Source organism: Cheilinus undulatus, linkage group 11 (genome assembly GCF_018320785.1).
Source record: "Cheilinus undulatus linkage group 11, ASM1832078v1, whole genome shotgun sequence".
Lineage (NCBI taxonomy): Eukaryota > Metazoa > Chordata > Actinopteri > Labriformes > Labridae > Cheilinus > Cheilinus undulatus.
Genome location: NC_054875.1, coordinates 34,641,275 through 34,665,160, shown reverse-complemented (window position 1 = coordinate 34,665,160; position 23,886 = coordinate 34,641,275). Strand labels below are relative to the sequence as shown.

Here is a 23,886-nt window from a genome sequence, read left to right as displayed (position 1 = left end):
TAAGGTGTGATGAGTATTTCTACATTTTTATGGAGTTTTGACAGTCGTAAGGCTCCCTATCCTGTAGTTGAAAAAAACTGTATAACTATAAAACACATTTTGAGAATTTAAATACAAAATAATGCCACATTAGCCTTCATAATGGTACCGTAGGCATTTTTTCTTTCAATTATTTGGTTAAATTCATTTTTGACAAATAACAGTTGCAATTAAGGGGGGGGGGGGGGGGGGCACTCAATGTTTTGAGTTTTTCCGCAACATGAAATCAATTTTCTTACTTTCAAAAAGTAAAGGAACTTAAAAATATACACTGACATTTAAGAAGCGCAGGGTCAGTATATAATGAATAAATCGATCATCAAATTGGTTGTCATTTCATTGAATAGTAAATGGTGAAGTATTGCGGCTTTACACCGATGACTGGAAGAAGTTATTTAAAATATATGACCACAAAAACCTTAAAAGTTACTTTGTTTTCTCACTGATAGTAGGATTTTAATATTCATATTCTTAGAACATATTGTTCGAAACAGTCGTACTACTCAAAGTTACCACCAACACGTGGCATTATTATTATCATTATTATTGTTATTATTATAATTATTATTATTATAATAATAATTATTAATATTATGTATTATCTTATAAAGTTCCCTGTAGGAATGTGACCGGATGTGTACGTTGTTGTCGTTGGGACGTTTACTCTGCCACCGTTCGCTCTTCTCTGTGATCATGGCTGCACTGGACCACACCAGCCATGTTTGCTAATTTAAAACCCAAAGGTTAGGGAATAGTTGTTTATTATTTACCCGTGTGCCATCCTCACCCACATATCTGCTTAGACGAAGGTTTAGAAGTCTCTGCGCCTTCGAAATCCAAGGACTGAAAGGTTGGACAGCTTTATCTGGAATATCAGCGAAACTTTTGATGGTGGCGGTGTGGGCAGATGATGCTCTGCGAAAATGGTCTGTGTGCGTGCGGCGTAAACAATGTAACTTCATTTGGCTGCTAGCTAACGTTAGCCCGTGAACAAAAGGGGAGCACGCCTCCATCTGTTAACAAGTGAGTCTGACTGAGTTTACTTGAGTAACTATCAACAGACCGGTGGATATTTATTTTCATTCTCGGCGCTCTCTACTGATGATGGGCACCATGAAGGCTCACCAGCGTGGTTGCGGTACCTGCTACCTGGCTATTAGCTAACATCAGCTTTGAGTGTACCGTACCTACTCCGGGTAACGTTAAGGATGCTATCAGTTAGCCATCTACCTAGCGTGCCATAGCGAGGTTCCATTGTGATGATTTAGCTAAATAACCTTGGAATTGGGGCATTAAGTATTTTATTGGACGTTTCGAGAAAAGCTAAAGCGTGCTACAAACCTCTTGTTGAGTTGAACTTATTTCTAACGTTTAGAGTGTCGGTTGTTAGCTCAGCCGATTAGCATCGCTTTAAACTGAAATGTTCATTTCTAAACGCCGCTAGCATGATTCGGCTAGCACGGCGCCTGCTTTTGCAATGGCCTTATGAATTAGGAAATCACGTATATGTATAACAGGGATATGAAATTGGGTATGAACGACATGTTTAGCAACACTCCTTCAGGCCTCGAAGTGACTGTAAAATATTCTCGTTAATCCCTCCATTGTTAGTTGGCCGAGGCCGCCGGGTCTTGATTACAGTGCGTGTGGCTATGCCTGCCTGGGCCGAGCATTTATCATGGTAGATTGAGGAGGATGTGTTCATGTTAGCAGCGCCTCATCAGCGGTAATGATGAGCTTCTGTAGTAATATCCCGATTGTCCAGTACTGCTCGCAAAGGCCTGGCATCTGCTGCTGCTGGCTGCGACATTTTGACGGTTGTTGTTGGAAGGAAATGGTGCTGTCACAAGATGCTGTAGCCAAAATTATTTAGGAGAGAAATTTCGTGGATGAAATTGTCTTATTGCGTAGCATCCTGAAACTGCGTGGAGGTAGTGATATATAATTAAATATATCTGCAATTTGTTCAGTAATGCACAAGGCGCACAGGCATCTTGGCTCCATTTATTTGAGTATACTCTGCTGGACGTGAAGTGTTTGTTTAAATTTATTTGTTGATTAATTTTCCCTTCTTTTTTAGATGGAGTCAAATAATCATTTCAACTATGGCACCCACTCCTCAGCTAACTCAGGACTGAAACTCTCAGGGGATTCTCTTTATACTAACGGGTCCTCCATGAGTTTTCCTCAGCAGGGGAAGAGTAAGTATTGCTTAGTAAACAGATTTTTTGGGTAGTTTGGACACTTTCTCATTTAACACTCTGTTTTAAAGTTAACAAATACAGTGTTATTTATTTGAAATTAACCTTTATTAACAAGACCAATGTGGTTGACAGATATGAATGGCGAAATGAATGTGAATGGCGTCACTACTGTACTGGGCTCTGGTGTGCCTGCTTCCCACCCGCCAACTGCTCCTTATCCACACATGAGCAACCACCACCAGGGCAGCATGGGCTATGACTACCTGTGGGGAGGGCACCCTCAGTACGGTCCAGCCATGGGCTCCTCCTCTGGGCACGGGATGCACCAGAAGCAGCCTGCTCCCGGGATGGTTCAGCCTCAATCACAGCATCACTTCCAGGGACACGGACAATACCAACTGAACGGGGCTATTGAAGGCTCCCATCAGCCCCCTGTGGCAGGCCCACCGAACATGCCTCTTACTGGGAGTCAGTACTGGAACAGGAGTAACCCTGGCTCACAGCAAATGGGTTATAACTCCCACAGTATGTATGGGAGCTACCAGAGTCAGGCGCATCCTGGAATCACACCATCACAGCATCACCAGCAGCAGTCCTTACAACCTCCCTCACATCCACCGTCACAGCAGCACCTCCACTCCCATCGCCACCCTCACCAACACCACCAGCAGCACCAGCAACCACAGCATTATGGCATGTTACCTAATGGGATGCCGTACTACCAGCATCAACCCCAGCACCCGTCCCTGCCATCTCCTCAGCAGCAGCAGCCACCACCACAGTCTCAGCCCCAAAGCCAGGCTCAGATGATTCCCCCTGCTGCTCAGAATTTTACCCCACCACGTGGCAGCCCACAGCACCACAGCTTAGGCAGAGGGGGTACAGGAAGCCCCCTCCCTGTTGGGATATCCTCAGCACCAGTGATCTCATCATCAACAGTGCAAGAGAGTGGATCACCCAAGGGTCACAGCAGGGAGCGGAGCCCTCATGCTAGCACTGTGGGAGTATCTTCTGTCGTTCAAGGTGACCATTTTACTCTAGATAACTTTTTGTGTCATTTTATCTTTATGGTCCTTTTATGTTTTTTTTTAGTTTCAGCATGATTAAGTGCTGTTAAATGTCTTCCTGCCTAGTTATTTCATTTGACACTCCAGTTAATCTATTGTCTATTTGAGGTTTTATTTCCTTATAATTTGAACTGCCATCTATTTTACATAACCTCCACCAGTTGAGCTCTGCTCAAATAGTCATTTGGTTTTCTTCCTCTTGACCATATCTATCACAGCTGCTACTAATTTTAAAAAATAGAGCTCCTTGTTTAATAGCTTTTTATAAGTATTATGAGAATGAAAGATTCATTTAGCCTTACTCAAGCAAATTGTTGAGCCAAAATGCAGCATTAGTTTTCAGGTGGCATGTTTCAAATGTGGAAACTTGTGTCACTGGAATATTTTAAATTCCTGCATTATTTTGCTACATTTCACATGTACTTCTCCCGACAAATAGGCCAACCATAAAGTCTGAAACTTAATGTTCTAGTTTCACTTTTACTTGGATGAGTTTACATTTAAATGATGTGGTTTTTGCTCAGAAAGTTGGCCACTTCACAACGATGTTTGGTGCTTAACTGTGGAAGAAATTAAATATACAAATAATTAGATGTATGTTTGATAACTGCTCATTTATTGTGTGAGTAAATGGAGATGAGGTCAGTCTTGCAGCTCATGATCTTTGTATGCAGTGAAGAGCTCCAAGCAGCAGGTGGCAGTGTTTAGCAGCAAAACTATCCAAGTCCGTGAAGTGTTTTGTCAAGAATAGCGTGTGAGTGCTGGACATCTTAATCCATTAGATGGGTTTTTCTCTGTACTTTTATTATTTTTTTTCAACATCAAGTCACCAGCGTTGCTTCCACATTCATCACCTATAAGGCACCCCACTTTAAATTCCAAAAACATTTTTATCTTTTTTCTTATTGATCATTTTCTGTATTCTTTTCTCTTTCAGGCCACACAAGAGAGCCCATCAAGGAGGTAGACACCAGTTTCAATGGCACAGAAAGGGCATCTGTTTCTCAAAGGCTGGCCAAAAGTGACAGTCACCCAGCCAACATTGCTGGACCTACAGGTGATCATCGTCAGCCTTCTGAACAGCCAACAGCTCCACAGCAGCCAGAAATGTCTCCTCCTGTCAGAGAGTTAGCCATGAAAACAGCACCTCAGTCCTTTTCCTCTCAGCTCTCTGCTTCTGCAGCAGTGTCGACGTCTACAACCAGGGTCTTGACACCACCTCGTGTATCTGCCACGCCCGCGGTCTCCGAATCTTCTGCGTCTGCACTTCGGCCTCCTTCAGTGTCATCCCCTAATGTTGAGTCTGCTCCAGCAAAAATCTCAACACCTCCTCTAATGATGCAGAGCCCTTGGCCTCCCACTTCTGCTGCGACTGATTCATCTACGAGTGCATCCAAGCATCGATCAGCAGGGTCCTTTTCCTCATCCCTACCTGAATTACTTCCTGCTTCTGCTGATGCTGTGTCTAAACCTACAGTTTTCCAGTCCATTGCTCAACAGAACAAGTCCTCATTGCCTCCTGCAGCTTCAAGACCTCCTAATACTGCCTCCCCTCCTGCCCTAGTGCCCACGTCTTCTTACTCAGTGTCTGCCCCAATCTCATCTCTTCAAAGGATGGTACAAGGGTCCAAACCACCTCTGCTGACATCTTGTTTTCCAGACAAATATGGAAGTCAACATGAAAAGCCTGGACCTCCCAAATTATTGTCAACTTCCTCAGTATATGACGTGACACCACCTAGTCTGTCTACATCTGCTTCTCCAAATACTGCATCAAAAGCTCCTCTCAGACCCTGTGATCCAGCAGCTCCCCCTAAGCGTCAGACAGATACTCCACCAGCTGCTGACTCTGGTCTTCCCACTGCCTCTGCAGCTTCATTACCACCTTCAACCATGAACCTCCCCTCAGCCCAGGAAAGTCCCACAGCCCGACCTCTGTCCACCCTACCTCTTCTAACCACTCAAGCCTCCAGGACTGCACCCATGTCCGGCCCTCCTGCCTTGGTGTCTGTGCTGTCAGGGGTGGCCCGAAGTACTGGCACCATGCAGCATCCTCCTGATGCCACTGCTCCTCACCTTCTTAAGTCTCCAGTGTCAGAGCATCATGGTCACAGCGAGGAAATTAAAGCATTTAAGGGAAATGGGAAACCAGAAGAACACCTCCCTCAGCTTGATTCTGCAAGGATGTTACAGAAAGTTGAAGCTGCTGAAAATAAAAAATGTGAGATCCTTACACCCAAATCCCTCCCAGATCTTCCTGAAAAACCCATGCAGACCATAGTCTTTGAACCTGATCAGAAGCCCATGAAAGAAACTGAAAAGCACCACATGAAAAGTGTGGATGATTGTGAGGCGAAAGTGGAACAAACGCCACATAAGTCCCCACACCTTCATGTGACGAGAGAAGAGACGGACGAGGAAAGTTTTACCTCTTCCCAGTTCGACACCTCCTCTGAAGTTCATGTCAGCTCCGTTTTGGAGAAGACGTCTCATGAAGACGAGAGCTTGTGCATGGATGACTCTTCACACTTTGACAACAGCGTCTTCTCCAAAAACGACACTTCTCAGTTTGAAAGCACTGAGGAACCATCCACTGCATTAGACACCACTCAAGACAGCTGCTCCTCTGCAGACAATTCCAGAGATGACATGTTGGACTCCACCAGGGAAAGAGAAACGTCTGAGGCAGAAGAGACCAAGGATAGCTGTCAGCTCCCAGGGGACTCCATGCTGGAGTCTTCTCTGGACGACAGCTCTCAAGTGGGGGAGCCCTCTGTGGACTGCAGTGACGTCTCCAACTCAGGCACATTTGTGTCAGCTCAGCCAGGTCACCAAGGTATTTTGTTCAAGTTTATTTAAGAAAAAAGGGGATAAAACTAGATTATTAAACAATCTTTAGACAGTGAGAGTTGGGTAGTTTTCCTATTTTGTATTTCTTTCTTCTGTGTTTCAGGTTTATGTTCTTACATTATTCTAAATTTTTGTTGTTGTTTTATCTCAGGCCCAGAAGCAGAGTGGGAACCCAGTGGACATGATACACCAGATTCGGTTGGACGTATTACCAAAAAGACCACACTAAATGAAACATCGACTCCCCTGAGTTTTAAGATGAGAGAGGAGAACTTCATAGCCTTCAGTACTCCAGCAGAGGGCCCCGCTGTCCACCCACTCCAACCAGTGACTGATCAGACTGAGTCAGCTGCTGAAGGCCAGCTGAAAACCCCAGGGAAACCACGCAAACCTCGAACTCCTAAGGCATTATGGACAAAGATCCCAGGTATTTATTAAACTAGTATCAAAAAAGGTGTAAAAGCTTATTGACAATTTTCTATTTTTCCTATTTACGTGTATAGCATCTTTAAATTTCCTCTTTGTTTTAAATTCCAAGCTCCAGACCAGCCCCCGCGGAAGCGTGGCCGAAAACCTAAAGTGAAGGTCGAAGAGGAGGGAGTGACTAAGGTAGAGAAAAAGAGGGGCAGAAAGAGGAAGAAGCCTCTCATAGTAGATGGTACAGAAACAGCAGATGTATCTGGAGGGGCTGGGCTTCCCGCAGAAGAGGTTGACAGCATAACAGCCACAATTGAAGCTGTTCTGGCTAACACCTCAGCCATTGACACATCATTGGAGAAACCCAGGAAGAAAAGGATCAGGAAACAAGAACAGGAAGGAAACCTTGAAAAAACAGCAAAACAAGATGAAGAAAAGACTGCAGATGATGCTGATGAAAATGATGAGGACAGCTCCACTGCAGGTAATAGAGAGATTTGTGATGGGATTCTACATCATGTTATGAGACTGTGTGACACAGTATTACAGAAAAACAGTGTAGTGCTAAGCAGTGTTGTGTGCATTTTGTCAAACAGGGGAATCTAAAGGACGGAGGGTCGCAACTGAGGAGCAGGTTCAGTTTCCACTGCAACATGGGTATGTTCTTTTGTGGTTTTGTTGAATTTGTAGTTCTATGATTTGTTTACATTAAAGCCTTCAGGCCTTCAATCTGGATTTAAAGAATTGCAATGAGTGTAGAACTGTCGCCAAATACTTCCTGCAGGTCAACAATCTAAAATGTTTAGTTTTACAGTCTTGAATTTTGATAATCCAGAATTAAGAAAATCCACATTTTTTTGTTTTTTGAAATGAAGAATATCAGCGTTTGAATCCAGAATTTTCATATATTGGTGTCTAGAAATTTAGTGTTCATAATCTAGTATATCAGAGTTAAGAATTCAGAATTTTGTTTCAAATCTGAAGTTAGTAATTTAATCCAGATTGATGATGTAAAGACCTGAAATGTGTGTTTTAAAACCCAGACTTTCAGTCTCTAATATCTCTAAAGGCCAGTTCAGACCAAAGATCCGCCGTGCAACGAGACGGTTCTAGAATGAGTCGCAGCAGCCTGAACTGAGCGTTGCAGCTTGAATGAAGCCATCTGATGGAGTTGCCAGCGATTCGGCCTGTTAAGTCGTAGAGAACGGGTTTAAGAACGCAGCAAGCAGAGAAATGAGAAAAGGGAAATATAAATCTCGTTTTGAAAGGCTATATACGCCAATTCCGTCAGATATTCGTGTAATTGATTTTAAAAACATCTTTTCTCATCAATCTTCCTGATAATCACTTATCACCACGCAGCACTGCAACAAAATTTCACGGCTCATATAAACTCTAAAATGCTTTTTTAGATCAGCCTTGTTATAACAAAGATATCCGCTGAGAATAATTAACGTTCTACTGACATTTTCAGCTCCTACAGCCTTGAATTTCTCATGGATTATCCAGTAAAGCGCAGTGCTTCCTACTTATAAGCGCAGCAAAATAAAGCTAAGGAGGACCTTTTCTAAACAATTTTTCTATTTCAGTTTTTCGCATCTATCTGCTTCTTGGAAATATTAGGCAAACATTGATCTTTTTAATGATTTAACACAAAAACTTCTGCCTACCAAACTCCGGCCTCCTCCATCAGCTGTCATCCGACTTAACAGCTGATGGTGGAGATGGCAGAGTTTTCAGACTGAGATTTAAGGGTGAAAACTAAAAAAAAAAAAAATGTAGTCATTTCCAAGGAGCAGATATATGATAAAGGGAAAAACAACCTATTTGAAAATTTTCCCATTCTCCAGCTGCGTTTGTACACAGGAAGTGCTGCGCTTCATGTGATAAACCATGAGAAATCCAAGGCTGTAGAAGCTTGACTGGTTCACGAAAAAATAATAGCTTTCAGCAGATATTTTCATTATGACATGAGTGAGTTAGAAAAGCATTTTTGTGTTTTTATGTGCCGTTAAACTGCGCTACAGTGTTGGAAACCTCTGCCTAAACTCCTGTCTCCTCTAGCGGCGCATCAGGCTTTAATGTGCAGCTGATGGGCTGAAGGTTCTGAGTAAAAACAAACAAAAAAAGAGGATCAATGTGATCATTTCCAAGAGGCAAAAATGCAATAAATAAATAAATAAAAGGTTAATAGATTTTATCGTTTGAAAAGGATCTCTTTCCAGCTGTGACGAGTGGACACATGGCGCTTTATGAGCTAATCCATGAGATTTTAACAGGCTGAATGAGCTAAATCTGTCCGTGAAAAAATTATTTTTCTCAGCAGATATGTTCATTATGACATGAGTGAGCCAAAAAAGGATTTTTGTGTTTATATTTGCCGTTAAACTGCGCTGACATGCTGTTAAACTTCTGCCTTTAAACTCCTGCCTCCTCCAGCACATCAGGATTATGTGCAGCTGACAGAATGAAGTTTCTGTGTAATAACAACAAAAAGGATCTATGTGATCACAACAGGCAGTAATATAAAAAAGAATAAAAGGTTAATAGATTATATCATCTGAAAAGGCTCTCTTTCCAGCTGTGCACGGATAGGATGCACTGCGCTTTATAAGATAGGCAGGAGAAATTAAAGGCTGTCTGCACTATGTCTGTCCGAGGAAAAAAATATTTTTCTCAGTGGACATTTTCATTATAACAAGACTGATCTAGCAAAGCATTTTTGTATTCATATGTACCGTGAAACTGCACAGCTGCGCGATGTTGGTATGAAGGCGGAGTAATCACTGGCATGCACCCGCATGAGTGTTAGTTTTTAAATCCAGACTAATAATGTTTAAAAACAAAAATATTTTCATTTGCAATCCTGATTTTCTTTCAATGTAGAATCAAGAATTTAGTTTTTACAATCCAGATGTTTGTGTGAAGAATCCAGGATTTTATTGACTTGAATCTAAAATCTTAACATTTGAAATCCAGGATTTGCTGATTAAAATCCAGAATCTAAACATTTAGAATCTCTTCATATTGTATGCAATCTAACATATTTTTTTAGAGAATTCAGGATGTCAGTGTTTATACAGTCATGGATGAAAATATTGGCACCCCTGGATTTTTCCCAGAAAGTACACCATTTCTCCCAGAAATTGTTGCAATTACAAATGTTTTTGCTATACACATGTAAATGTTAATTGTTCTAATTGTTAATTGTTCTAACCATAGCTGGAAGAGGGAGATCCGTGTGAAGAAATTTGAGAACCGCATGAAGGGTGAAACCTGGTATTACACACCTTGTGGAAGGAGGATGAAGCAGTTCCCGGAGATAATCAAAGTATGTTTTCACAACTATAAACCCAAATATTTCAAATCTTTCGACTTGTGAAAGGAAGTAAACCAGATGAGGGTTTTAAAACAGTCTTTTTCTGATGTCTTCATGCAGTACTTGAAGAGGCACACTGACAGCGTGGTCACCAGAGAACACTTCAGCTTCAGCCCACGCATGCCTGTTGGAGATTTTTATGAAGAAAGAGAAACTCCTGAGGTCTGTACAGTTCTCTCTGTCTTTTTAATCTAAGAGAAAAAGAAGAACAATAAGACTACAGCGCCATTAAACTGGTGGCTTAAGAAACATGTACAGACTTAGCAATGTCTGGTATATGTTGCAGGGTATGAAGTGGACCCTCTTGGCCAATGAGGAAGTCCCCTCTATGATCATGGCCATCACTGGTCGGCGAGGTCGACCTCCAAACCCTGACAAAGAGAAACCTCGCAGGGTTCGTGGATTGAAGGGAGGGCAGGGCCGCCGCCCAGGAAGACCTCCCAAAGCCAAGATGGTTGACCTCCTGAGCAAAGTTGATGCCAAGCTTTTGAAGCGGCTTGAGGCCAAGGGTGAGTGGATACAGACTGCATGAGGTAGAGTGTTAGAGGATGGGTCTGTAGCATGTAGTCTGATTGTTTTGTTCCCCTTTTACAGAAGCTCTAACAGAGGAGGAAAAGGAGAAGCTTGCAAAAATCAAAAAGAAAATGAAGAGAAAGGTATGTATAGGTACACGTATATGCTCAAGTTAAAATGCCATGACATCATATCCTGAATTTGCTTGCATTAATTATCTAGGCAAGAATGAAGAGAAGGGAGGACGCAAAGATTAAGAAGATAAAACTGGAAAAAAAGAAGGCCAAGGTAGAGAAAACGCTCATCACTAAATGATTTCTCAAAATTGCCCCATATAGCATCCCTGTCTTATCACCTTAGCGTTTTCTTTTTTTGGGGGGGTTTTAGCTTGAGCAAAATGCCAGGGACCTCGAGCTGAAGACTGAACCAAGCGACCCATCTGCCCCATTGGTCCCACAGCCAGCACCAGGGTCTGCTGCAGAGCCCAAGAAGCCCGGTCGCAGGAGGACGGTCAAAGTTGAGGCTCCTGCTCCAGTACAACCGACTGATGAGGAGAGGATAGCCCAGGGTAAGAGGGTGCTGGGCGCTCGCAGTAAAGCCAAGGCTCTGGCTAAAGCCCAGGCTGAGGCAGAGGCCGCAGCTCAGGCTGCTCAGGCAGCTAAGAGGGCAGCAGAGAGGAGAGCGCAGGCCCAGAGACGTGTAGAAGAGAGGAGGAGGCAGCAGCTGATCGCAGAGGAGCTGAAGAAACCCACAGAAGACATGTGTCTCACTGACCACAAAGTATGACTTAAATTAATCTTATTCTATCAGGTTGCAGGAGTTGGTTTTGAGGTATTAATTGTGTAAAATTGTCTCAATCAGCCCCTTCCAGAGCTGTCTCGTATTCCTGGTGTGGTTCTGTGTGGCACATCTTTTGCACACTGCCTGGCTGTGGTCGAGTTTCTTCATGGCTATGGGAAATTGATCGGCCTCAATGTACCAAATGACATCCCTAGCCTTGCTACGCTGCAGGAAGGCCTCTTAGGTCTGGGTGACAGCCAAGGAGAAGTGCAGGACCTGCTGATAAAGCTGATGGAAGTTGCACTGCATGATCCAGGCCTGCCATCTTATTATCAGGTGAGTGGTAGTGTTAAGTCTCTGCTAGTGCAATACTTAAAAAGAAAAGAAAACCTAATCTGCTATTTCCCTTTTCTTCAGTCGGTGAAGATCCTTGGTGACAAGCTGGTTGAGCTGGAGCTGACACGCAGCACTGTCTCGGAAGTACTACGGATCTTTCTAGAAGCGTACGGTTATGATACAGAAGTTTGCAACACACTGAGGACCAAAACATTTCACGCCCTGCCTCCTGACACCAAGGCTGCCATCTTGGGTTTCCTGGTTGAAGAGCTTAACAGTAGCAACATTGTGACAAAGTAAGAAAAACATATTATTTCTGCTGTCAGCTATTCTTGTATTTAAATGTTTGGTTTTGCCAAATGTCTTTGACCATATTAATGGGATTATTTTATATTTCAGTGATATTGACAACACTTTGGAAAACATGACAACCTACAGGAAGAACAAATGGATCATTGAGGGGAAACTGCGCAAGTAAGATAATTGTTCCATTCTGACATTACAGAAAATAACATACATCTATATTTTTATATAACGAGCACACCATGACACACAGGAAACCTTTAATAGACTTTAAAGTTGGAGTGGAACTACAAGCACTTGACAGAAATTTCTTGAAGATCTGCATTATTTAATCCACCATGTAGATGGATATTTATTGTGTATTATCCTACCTGTAAGTATTCAAGTATCCCTTTTGCTTGTGTCATTGTTATCATCTGAAAAATGTGTTTAACATTTATGTCTGTGTTTAGAGAGGTTTTCTTTCTGTAAAATACAATATAAAAGAAACCCAGTAACACCTACAAACCTAATAACTGCCAAGAAATGTAATAAAAAATCATCAATTTTATAACTTAATAATCCAACAAACATAATAAATTCCCCACAAATGTAATAGAAGCACTGCAAATGTAATGACAAAATTTCCTCAAATGTAATAACTATCACATATGCAGGAGAGCCAGCACAGCCTTCGCTTCTGAGGGTTTTTTTTTTTTAGCCGCAGACAGTTATGTTTTTCAGCTCTTTATGAATTTTAATATTGCTTGAATTGGGATCAGATGAACCCCCTCTGAGGGCTTTATTCAAGAAGATCCCCTTGGATATTGTTTTCTAAAATTGACATCAGTCCTCTTTGCTCATTTAAAAAAGTTGTGCTAAGATTCATGGCTTTATGAGTGTTTTAGGACTCTTGGAAAAAAAACTTCCTGTTTCATGGCGATTGCCATCACTACATTTTTAATGTGACTTGAGCTTAAACTGATTTTAACCTACTGATAAAAAATAGGCTACAACAAAGAATGACCACAACTTTCATTTTTCATGTTCACATCACAATAGTGGGAAGTTGATACAGTTGTGAGGGACAGTGATTTTTATCTTCCCACGAACATGGTAAATCCCTGCAGATGTAGTACTAATTACGTTTGCAGTAGGCAACTGCTGTTATGACAGTGGGATCATTACACTGCAGATTTGTATTTGTATTGTGGTTTATTACATTTGCAGATGTTACAAACTCTCTTTATTGTACAATTTATGATACAAAATGACTCTGTAAGTAATTCAGCTACTCCAGCATAGCTATGCTAATAATATTTTGCAAATTATATCAGATTGTTATGCATCCAGTACTTGAAATATATGCATGCATGCATGCATGCATGCTTGAAATTGTAGCTTTCTTAATTACTGTAAAATCTGGTGTAAAATGTGCATGTAATCTTTTTTTTATTTTCATCTGAACAACGGCTTTGTCCTATCTATAATATATATATATGACAAATAGATACTTTATTGATCCTGAATCAGTGACAGGTTGGCGAAGGGCAGCAAGCTGTGATTCTGTCTCACAACAGTCACAACCACCATTTTATTACTAATAGATGCACAAACTCCATACTGCAAAAACAGAAAATACAGCTACACAAAAACTGCACATTTTGGACTTAGTTGAAAAAACAGGTGTAGTAACATAGGAGGATGGTTTAAACCATTTTTCCTTTGGGAGACCCCAAAAGCAGTCTGTGCCTTATATACCACAGTGATATATATCTGAGATTTTATGGTATGTTCATGTAAAGATTTATTAAAATCAAAACCGTACTCGTCAAGGATTTCAATCCAGTTCTCGTTTTTATTGTATGCTGCCGACCTTTGCCAGTTGTGCTGTGACATTGCCCTTTCTTAAACTCTATTTGAGGTGGTCCTTGCATTTGGCCTAAAAGAATATTTATGTGAAAATAAAAACACATTCTCATTTGAAATGTCGACTGTGATTATTTTCCTACTGTTAGACTGAAGGTGATTCTAGCACGCCGCACGGGACGCTCGGAGGAGGAGCTGTGCTTTGAGGAGAGGAGGCGCAGTGCCAGAGTGGCCGAGGAGGAGAACCTCAATCTGGAGGAGAGCGGCCTCATCCTTGACAGGGGCAGCCGTCGAGCACGCAAAGAAGAACCCAAACTCAGTGATGTATGTATCCGTCCATGTGTTTTTTTTTATGTCAGAGATATAGAAACTGATCATCTATGTTTCTTTTTTGTCTCTCCTGTTTCAGAGTGAGAGCCCTACAAATGCCAGCATTCCAGAGCTTGAAAGGCAGATAGATAAGCTAACTAAGGTGAGTACGCTGCTACACTCAACACTCTGTTTTTATGTATTGTGTTCTTTTATATTAAGTATTCCTCTTGTTTTGGTTCTGCACAGCGGCAAGCATTTTTCCGCAAAAAGCTGCTTCAGTCGTCTCAGTCCATGCGAGCCTTGATGCTGGGCCAGGACCGGTACAGACGCAGATATTTGGCTCTACCTCACCTTGGAGGAGTTCTGGTTGAGGGGCCAGAAGAGCTGCTGAGTGAGTCTCAGGACTAATAAAACATGTATTTACTCTTGTTTTAAAACTTAACAAACACTTAGCTTGGCTGCTTTTGTCTAACCTTTCAAATTTTCTTATGCAGCTTCTGGAGATGTTCTTGTAGCTGAAGTTCCCGTCACCTTCTTTAAAAAGGAGCCCAAAGTCGAAGAGACCACCATGCCTACCACTCCCCCTCCCCTTCCCTCTCCCCCTCCAGCTCTACCTTCCTCTCCTTCCCAAGCTCCCCTCGCCCAGACTGAGCCCTTCTCTCCAGATGACGACCCCCTCCCTGGCACTGCCTCCCTCATGAGCAGACCACGAGGACGAGGGCGCCCCAGAAAAATCAAACCAGAAGTGGAGCTTCACCTCCGCACGGCAAAGATTCGCCGCCGGCGTCGGAGTAGCATCCGATCTGGAGGGGAAGAAGGACCCGGATCACCGAACTGCGGAACACACGACCTCACGCAAACTGCTTTCCAGAACTGGCTCAGCCAATCACAGGAAGTGGTGACCAACGGCACATGCTCAGCAGGTGATGCTCCAGAGGGGAACCGACCGGAGGAGAGTGTGAAGGAGATGGCAGAGAAACAGGGACAGTGGTTCAATCTGCTCCCCAAACAACCGTGTGATGATAACTCTCTGACTGAGCCACAGATACCAAATGCAACAAGCCCACCCAGATCACCCCCTCAGCTCCTCCCTCAGCTCCCAAGTGTACTGCCTGCACCCACTACTCCACATGTGCAGGTTTGAAATCATATTCACATCTCTGAATACATTTATTTATAGAATAAATGTTTCTTATGATATAGTGAAACAGTCTCTTCCTACTCCTCAGCCGCTCGTGCCAGGCTCGACCCCTGCTGACCCTGTGACAGCAGCAACACCACAGGACGTCCCCCCTACTACACCCACTCCTGCTGTTCCTGTTTCTGCCCAGCCACCACTTCCTCCTCAGCTTCTTCCAGCATCCCTTCCTTCCAGTAAGCCTGCTCCAAATACTCCTGGCAGGCCAGGTCGTAGGCGGAGAAGAGGCAGCAGAGGCAGCAGTCCCGCCCGCAGAGGGCCGAGAGGAACAGCAGCTAAACGCCGCGGTCGACCTCCAAACGCTGTGTTCCAGGAGCTCGAGCAGCAGTACTTCACACAGCTGGTGGTCAAACCCATACCAGCATGTAAGTATTATCTGTAAGAAAAGTTTAAGAATGTCAATATTTCATCTCTTTCTAGTGTAAATATCAAAATTTGATGCTACCTTACAAGACAGTTGAAAATCGGATCACATTAGGGACAGTTAAAATCTGTAAATTGACTTCTGAATCAAAATCCCCTTTTATAGCTTAATCATGGTTTGTAAACAGGGTGGCAACAGGTGGAGATTTTGCAGGAAAAGATTGCACTGAGTGTTTCCTGCACATAGACTGTACCAGGGCAGCCTACTGAGTGTTTTTTCCTAACTTAAAAGCCTTTTTAATCCATTCTAAATTACTGTCAGCTACTGACAAACTAGTGGACTCTCTCTTGCTTCCCAGCATACATGTCACGAGCAGTGTCACCACACGTGCACTGAATAGAGAAGAGAAGAGCAATATGGCAGATGTTAAGACTGCTTAAGAGCTGTTGTGTCTTTCTCAGCCTTGGGGGCAGGACCCCCTTGGGGGTCACAAGACACTAAGATGGGGTCTCGAAATTCCCTAAAAAAAAACTAATATTTTTTTTTAATTCCACTGTTGCCACTTTACACCAATTTTTCCAATCTTTAACCAGTATTCATCATTTTTCCCCACAAATTTTAACACATTTTTGCCATTTAACTCTTATTTTTGCCATTTTAAACCCTTTCCACCACTTTTTTTTGCCTGTTTTACCACTTCTAAACCAATTCTTGCCACACAAGCCAAATGTTGCCTCTGTTGACCCATAATTGCCAGATTTCACTGATTTTTGCCAGTTCGACCAATTTCTGCCAATATCTGCCTATTTTTTCTTTCTCAGTTAGCGTTATTTTGCCAGTTTATTTAGATTTTTCTTCCCATTTCACCAGATTTCCACCCATTTTTGCCCATTTAAAGCCTTTTCAGCCACTTTTAATTCCCTTTTACCACTACATATGCCCATTTTTGCCTTTTCAGCTATTTTTTTGCCATTCTTATTCAACTTTTGCCACTTCTAACCCATTTCTGCTATATTTAAGATCCAGTTTCACCACCATTTTTGCCATTATTAACCTACTTTTTTATTTTTTTTAACCCATTTTAATGGATTTTTTTCACAAAACAAATTACATTTTTAAGAAGGCTATATACTACACAAATTATTTAAAAAGAGATTTGTTTCATTGATAAGAGTGGTTATTTTTTCTAGTTAAATATAAAATATGGATATCACAGCTTATCTTTACAATAGACCATGATTTTGTTGACCTCTATGGGCCCCCAGTTTGGCTGGGCCCAAGAAAGCTCTCCCCTTTATCCCCCTTTATGGACGGCCTTGTCTGCACATGACTATTCTTGAATGTGCATGGCTGTGTTCAACCACCTTTTGGTGCAGTGGGGGTCCCCAGTCTCTGGCACCTTTATTTCAGGGGTCATGGGCTGAAAAGGTTGAGAACCCTTGCTTTAGAGGGTGATGGAACGTTGTACATTTAAAAAAAACAAAAGAAAAAAGAATTTCTGTTGACAGTTTTTGAAAGCTCTTTCAATTACTGCAGTAACTTTCTGATCTAGCTGAAGTACTGTTTCAGAATGAAAGCCTATTTTTTTAATCCAATAAAAGAAAATCAAGTAATCCTGGACTCTCACAAAAGGCACAATTAAAGCATCACAAATAGCAGTTTTATGACGAAGTCTCTTCTATAAAGCTTGAATTTAAACTCGGTTGCATATAACCTTGCAAAGCTGGTTGATTAGCCAGGTTACATATCAGTCAACAGGTAAATCTGTTTTTTTAAGGCTTAAACTTTTTGTGAAGCCAGCATTTCAAGTAGTTGAGTTCATGGTTTGATTGATATTTAAAGTGATGTTTAACTCATGTCTGTCCTCCAGCTATGGTGCGGGGCTGGTGGTGGATCAAGGATCCAGAAGAACTGTACAACACCTTACAGGCTCTCCACCCGAGGGGCATCAGGGAGAGGGTGCTCCACAAGCATTTGGCCAAACACATGGAGAGTTTGGCTGAGATGTGCACCAAACCTATCAACGGTGAGTGTTGCTAATTCACCTGTTTCCTGTTTGTGCCACCTTATACTTAAGTCTCCACTAAAAATGTTTTACTTGGCTTCACTCTGAATTCTTCATGCATGCTCTCTCTCTGTTAATCTGCATTGTTCTGACACTTGTTTTTGTGTTGTCTGGTAGACCCCATGTTTGATTTGAAGGTAGAGGAGAAGGATGCACTGATGGAGGCTCTACAGCAGCCATGGCAAGTGCAGGAGAAGGCAATGGAGACTGATATCTGTGCTCTGCAGTGGGTGGAAGACCTGGAGCAGAGGGTCATCGCTTCTGACCTACACCTCAAGGACCTCAAGGTGAGAAAACGCCCCACCAACAGAATTATGCTCAATAGTGATTAACCTTAACGCTAGACCTATCAAAATAATGACGGGAATAGCAGGTAGTAAACTTTGCAAGCAATTACAACAAATTCACAGTTCCTCTTCTACAAACTTGTTTGATTTACATACCACCTGTGTTTTTAATTACTCTGGCATGTTACTGCAGTCCATTGCATTAGAAAGAACTACATAACTCTACAATTGTATATTCATGAACAAAATGTACAAACCAAGTCTCAAAAAAAAAAGCCCACCAGTCTGAACTAATGCATGGCCATTTGTTGTAAAATCATTGCTTAAGTTGCTAATTTTCCCATTTTTGGTTTTGTTATATTTTCTCTCAATTTACTTTTTTTTTTTTTTTTAAGTCAAAAGTTTAATTGTTTTATCAAATGTTTCACAACAACATGACACAGTAGAAGACTTAAAACCCCACCAAGAGGGTCCAGCACTTTTAATAAGAGGCAAAAGGATAAACCGTAGAATAAACATTAGAGATGATGAAATCAAGCAGAATGGGAGAAAAAAGTACATTCAAGTATGTATTTCAAAATAGACTTCGTTGCTGTGTTTAGTTGTCTCCTCTGTACAGGCTGTAATGTCACCATCAACCTGCAGGGGGTGGTCAGTCAACATCACCCAGCAGAGATCAGTTGTGCTTGTTAGATTGAGTTTATCTGCATAATGAGAAAACAGCTTTTCATTTCAAATAGACCAGATGAGACTGTTAGGAGGAGCACATCTGTTCTAACTTTACTGAAAATCATTTCCCCATAATGAGATGATATGTTGATGATACATTTTCCCTGTTTAGACTAATATAAGTCTAGTTGATTTAAAATCCTGCATGCTACCTCTTCACCTGAGTGAGATCTCTTAGTTTACTTTTGATTTCTCTTTTCTTTCTTACTCATTGATATTGTCTTTGTCAGTCTTTTTTGTTTCCTTTGCCTGTGAAGGAAATAATTCATCCTCAGTTTTTCACTCTTCTCCTGGGGAAGACTGTCATACAAGCCCTTATGGTTTTTGTACCTCTTTTGCATATGGAAACTTTTTTCTTTCTTTCTTGTGTTATATACGGTACTGTGCAACATTTTAGGCATGTTTGGCCCAAAAATTGTGGCTGAAAGAAGGCGCGTAATTGTGTGTAAGCCTGCCTAAGAGCACCATCAGTTGGGATGGAGAATTGACACAAACTAAGCTGTGCTCTGGATGTCCTTGCATATTACCATGAGCATGGGAAAATAATCTGTTAAAATAATAACAAAGTCCAAAACTTTAGGGCCATGTAAGTTGTGATTGTGGAGAGTAAGCACAGTCTAGGCAGGTAGTAGGGTTGGCACAAGCCCCTGGCTGCGCTGTAAATGTCCCAAGGGCCCAAAAACCACTGGGGGTCTCCAGGGGTATTACCAATTGAGAAAAGGCCGTCAAGCTTGACTTTGGCTTCCCCAGCCCCGGGTTGTGGCACATCAGCCCTGTGATGAATCCTAAGCACCATGCATACCTGAGACTTATGCAGATTACTGTAAATGTACTGTGTGTGTGCAAATTAAGCATAAAAGTTTGAAGTAATGACCAAAAAAATTGTCATAAACATCTTCAGCGTATGCCAGACAGGGAACCCTTTTTCACTTTTCTTTCTTTTTATTCTTGGTTGTCTTAAACGGTCAAATAGCTAGAGACCTAAGCCCTGGTCAGCCCCCAAACAGGACAAATAAAATTTGAAACAGATATAATTTGGTGGTCTTGAGTTTTGATGCCTGTCTGCTCAATAGCACTATGAAAGTATGCCCAAACAGTTGTTTTGAAAAAGATCATCCTCTTCTTTTTTTTTTTTTTGACATTTTCAAGGCCCTTCCCCAGGCTGCAGTAAATGAAGCTGAATCTAACGGGGAGACACAGCTGGCAGAATTCCAGGTAACATTTAAAAGACTTTGGTAAAATGCTTCTTCAGTTTAAGACAAATTATGTTTAAGTTTAACTGATTTGACATCTCCTCTTCTAGCCTTACACAATACCAGATCCAGACTCCACACGAGACGATCTCCAGTACTACGAGCACGATGCCGATCCAAATGACGACTGGATTGTGCGGACGAAGAAGGAGTGGTCAGGCCTGCCACGCATTGCCACACACCCGTTGGATTTGGCCGTGCTGCGGTTGGCTAATCTGGAGCGAAACATTGAGAGACGCTATCTGAAGGAGCCACTGTGGAACCCAGCTGAGGTGATGCGACTCGCTCCTCTTACCCCCACCCCGGGAGAGGAAATAACCATGGATGTCATCAGGTGAGATGGATGAACTTTCCTTGGAGTTAAGGGGGAGTGCGTTTACGTTTTCTGACTTTTCCTTTTGGAAAAAATATTTTGAACTTGATGCCTTGTTTTGACGGAGCGTTGTTATGTCTGTATTTACTTTTTGCTTTACCATGTTTTGGGTTTAGGTTTATATTATGATCTGTAGGTGTTAAATGTTTAAAAGTGTTACCTTGTGTATTGAATAGCATTTATTTTCACATGCAAATTAAAGAAAAGTGTCTACCTTTGCTTGCAAAAGTAGGTAAAATGTTTTCTGTTCTTTTCTATTGTAAATGATTAAAAGACTTTTTAACTGTGATTTCTTTAAAAACCCTTTCTCTTTCAGCCTTGAAAGTGAGATCACGTCTCGGCTCAGAACGTGGCGGCAGGCTCTGGATCGCTGCCGTAGTGCCCCACAGATCTGTCTGTGTTTACTTCAGCTGGAGAAGGCCATTGCTTGGGAGAGATCTGTGACTAAAGTGGTAGGAAACTCTCGCCTGCACTACCTTTGGAACACAGTGCACAAGGCTCCAGAAAAATAAACACCAAAATACTGTTGTGATTTTAAATCGAGGCTTACTCTTTGTGACTGCCTTTTTCTCAGACCTGTCAGGTTTGCAGGAAGGGAGACAATGATGATTGCCTGTTGCTTTGTGACGGCTGTGATCGGGGCTGCCACATGTACTGCCTGAGGCCCAAAATCACCCAGGTGCCAGAGGGAGACTGGTTTTGCCCTACCTGCGTTGCCAAGGTCAGAACTAGTCTGGTGATTGAAGGAAATAACTTTATATCAACCAAACTCAGAAAATGACTAGGAATATTCTGATGACCTAATTCTTCTAACTTTCAGATATGCTGCTTATCTTCTTTCTCACAGGATGAAAGTAACGCACCGCGCTTGTCCAAAAAGAGGACCAGGGTGAAAAAGAGGAGATATGAAGACGACAGCTCTGATGATGAGGTGACAACAACAATAACGCCGTCACGTCGCAGTGGCGGCATGTCAACGCGGTACAAGGAAACACCGGCACCATCTTCAACTTCTCATTTCTCCGGAGAAGGAAGCAGTGCTAAACGCCGCCGCATGACGACGCGCAACCAGCCCGACCTCACCTTCTGCGAGTGAGTCACCCCTGAGATGCTGTTAAGTTGTTCAAATACAGAGTGAAGTTTTTCATCCCAGATTTATGGAGTTTATTTACATTATATTTCTATGCAGGATCATTCTGATGGAGATGGAGTCTCACGAAGATGCTTGGCCTTTCCTTGAACCCGTTAACCCAAGACTGGTACCAGGCTACCGCCGTATCATCAAAAACCCCATGGACTTTCTTACCATGAGAGAGCGACTGCTGCAGGGCGGGTAAGCGTTAATTATCCTTCTCATACCAGTACAACTTTATCTATTCAGTTTAGTTTTTTTTAAGATGATGGTTGATTAAAGCTTCAGTAAGTCGCACTAAGATGAAGCCATGCTCTCTGTATTGTTTTCTAGGGCTTTTTTATTTGTATTAAAATGTAAATTCTGAATTTAATATCAGGAAACATTAGACTCTTTAATTTGAGGCCTCGTTTTGGTCCGTGATGAAATTTTAGGGTTTACTTTTACAACAAGGCAAAAAAAAAAAAAACGGTCTACTCATAGTGCTGATGACCATTTTTGGCCTTACTTAAAAAAAGTCTTTAATGTAAAGCAGCTTCTCTCACTATTCCTCTCTGCAGGCATCCTCCTTCTTTATCCTCCTCTAGCATGTTTTGTGTTTCTTTGTCTCAGATACTGCAGCTGTGAGGAGTTTGCAGCAGACGCCCAGCTCGTCTTCAACAACTGCGAGCTGTTCAATGAGGACACGTCGGAGGTGGGGATGGCTGGACATGCAATGAGGCGCTTTTTTGAGAGCCGCTGGGCTGAGTTCTACTCCAGTAAGGAGAAATAGGAGCCTACAACTTGTTTCCCCTCATGGTGGGTCTGTATGCTGTTGGTGCTGTCACCGTCCCAGTCGCACACTCTCTCCATTACTGCAAAGACTCTCTGGAGCTTCTTCCAGCTATGTGTATTCTCTCATGTATAGGTATATATGTATAGTTTTTGGCTATTTGTCTGTTATTGTCCCCTCTAAGGGCCTCATATTTTCAAGGCCCACAGCTGAACTGGCTTGAACTTCTTGTACTCATTCCCCATCACAGAGAGCGACAGCATGTCTCTCCTCTTTTCATGTCGTCTCATCTTCACTTCAACATCTTCTGTTCATGTTCTCCTGTCACGTCCTTTCACATACCCCATGTCGTAGCGAGGCCTTTGGATGGGCCCCTCCGTAGGGTGATGATACGGCCCCTTGTGTTTTGGCTCTCAGTCTCCCACTGAAGGTCAGGGACTGATCACACTATGGCAGCCTCTGTGCTGCACACTGGACCTGCTTGGCACCACAAGACAACTAAACGGATCAAAAGTCTCCACAGAGCTGGGGCCATTTCTTACCTGTTCAGTGGAAATGTAATGTAACGTGGTCTTATGCCTAGAAGTAACTTTTTTGCTCAATATATTTTTATTATATATTCTATATATAAATATATATACAGATTACAATAGCTGGGATTATTTAATAGCAATAGCTTGTAGTGAATGTGTACAGATTACCTTATAGAGATGTCTAGACCATTTATGAAAAAGGCCAGTTAAAGGAATCTGTTTTTGGACTGTCACGAGTAGACGTTGTATAACCTCCACTTAAAGTCGTGCACACACACTTTTCACCGTCACACACATGATTTCACACACATAACCACCTTCTGCTGGTTGAAGACACTGGTTTCTGAAACTGGAGGATTTTAGCTTGGCTCTGGAGTTCTAGGCTCATGCTTCACTGCCCCTCTTATTGAATAATCAGAGTTAATCTTGATCCATGCCAGACTGTATACAGATGAAAGGAGCAGTTCACATTAAAATGTTTCTTTTATGTGAGACAAAATGATGTTTGCAGCTTTTAATGAAAATGACACTCAGACTTCTAAATGTTCCTGGCTTTTCTAAGCAGGAAAAAAACACTTAAAAGTAGTAATATCCTCCCATTTTAAAGACTAGCAAAGTTTCTCTTATGATGACATACTGGGCTCATTCCCTGCCTGGTTTCCCATCTTACATTCCTTTTCGTGTTATTTTTTTGTGCTTTTTGAGGGCCAATGTACGGTGTTGCTCGGCATGGTTGGTGTGCTCTGAAGGCGACAGGACGACGCCACAGTCTGGGTTTTATTTAAACACGTTTCTTAACACTGAACTCAGATCCGTTGATATAAAATGAACCCTCATGTCCCTTATGACATTTAAAGGGACAGACGTTTTTTCAAAAAAGAAAAAAAAAGAAGACATGAAAACCAAACGTGGTGTTACGTGACTTTTTAATAATGTACAGTTTTGGTGACTTTAAATTTGTTCCTTTATATTTTTAGGACCAATTCATCATTTTTAAGAGGAGGTATTACAAGACTCTGTCGTATTAAGGTGATGTAACACGTGTGCATCTGTAGAATGTACTGTGAGTTGAATAAAACCACATCTAGTAGAAAGTATTTTTTCTCTTTGGTCTTATATTTCAATGGTTCCC

At 42.0% G+C, this 23,886-nt stretch overlaps 1 protein-coding gene across 4 annotated transcripts; it reads left to right on the top strand.

The window, feature by feature from the left end:
- Positions 1–697: 697 nt before the first annotated feature.
- baz2a (bromodomain adjacent to zinc finger domain, 2A) lies at positions 698–23,851 on the top strand. 4 transcript variants are annotated; one of them, XM_041798619.1, is made up of 30 exons: positions 698–782; positions 2,120–2,240; positions 2,376–3,266; positions 4,248–6,146; positions 6,312–6,587; positions 6,699–7,061; positions 7,174–7,234; positions 9,800–9,908; positions 10,017–10,118; positions 10,243–10,465; positions 10,551–10,612; positions 10,692–10,757; positions 10,857–11,249; positions 11,331–11,585; positions 11,667–11,881; positions 11,985–12,059; positions 13,886–14,060; positions 14,146–14,208; positions 14,295–14,439; positions 14,543–15,186; positions 15,260–15,611; positions 17,481–17,636; positions 17,793–17,962; positions 19,841–19,906; positions 19,995–20,278; positions 20,634–20,769; positions 20,892–21,038; positions 21,165–21,409; positions 21,507–21,650; positions 22,062–23,851. In XM_041798619.1, exons 2-30 carry the CDS (start codon positions 2,120–2,122, stop codon positions 22,219–22,221), a joined length of 7,998 nt encoding a protein of 2,665 aa, XP_041654553.1. In that variant the 5' UTR covers positions 698–782; the 3' UTR covers positions 22,222–23,851. The 4 variants fall into 4 exon arrangements, with proteins under 4 accessions (XP_041654553.1, XP_041654554.1, XP_041654551.1 ...); XM_041798620.1 differs by having other exon boundaries at positions 724–889; positions 15,278–15,611; XM_041798617.1 differs by having other exon boundaries at positions 724–889.
- Positions 23,852–23,886: the final 35 nt, after the last annotated feature.

Coding starts and splice junctions, on each gene's coding strand:
- baz2a (XM_041798619.1), top strand. CDS start 2,120: ATGGAGTCAAATAATCATTTCAACTATGGCACCCACTCCTCAGCTAAC. Junction 14,440..14,542: donor GGGGCCAGAAGAGCTGCTGA/GTGAGTCTCAGG, acceptor TTTCTTATGCAG/CTTCTGGAGATGTTCTTGTA. Junction 20,770..20,891: donor AGAGATCTGTGACTAAAGTG/GTAGGAAACTCT, acceptor CCTTTTTCTCAG/ACCTGTCAGGTTTGCAGGAA.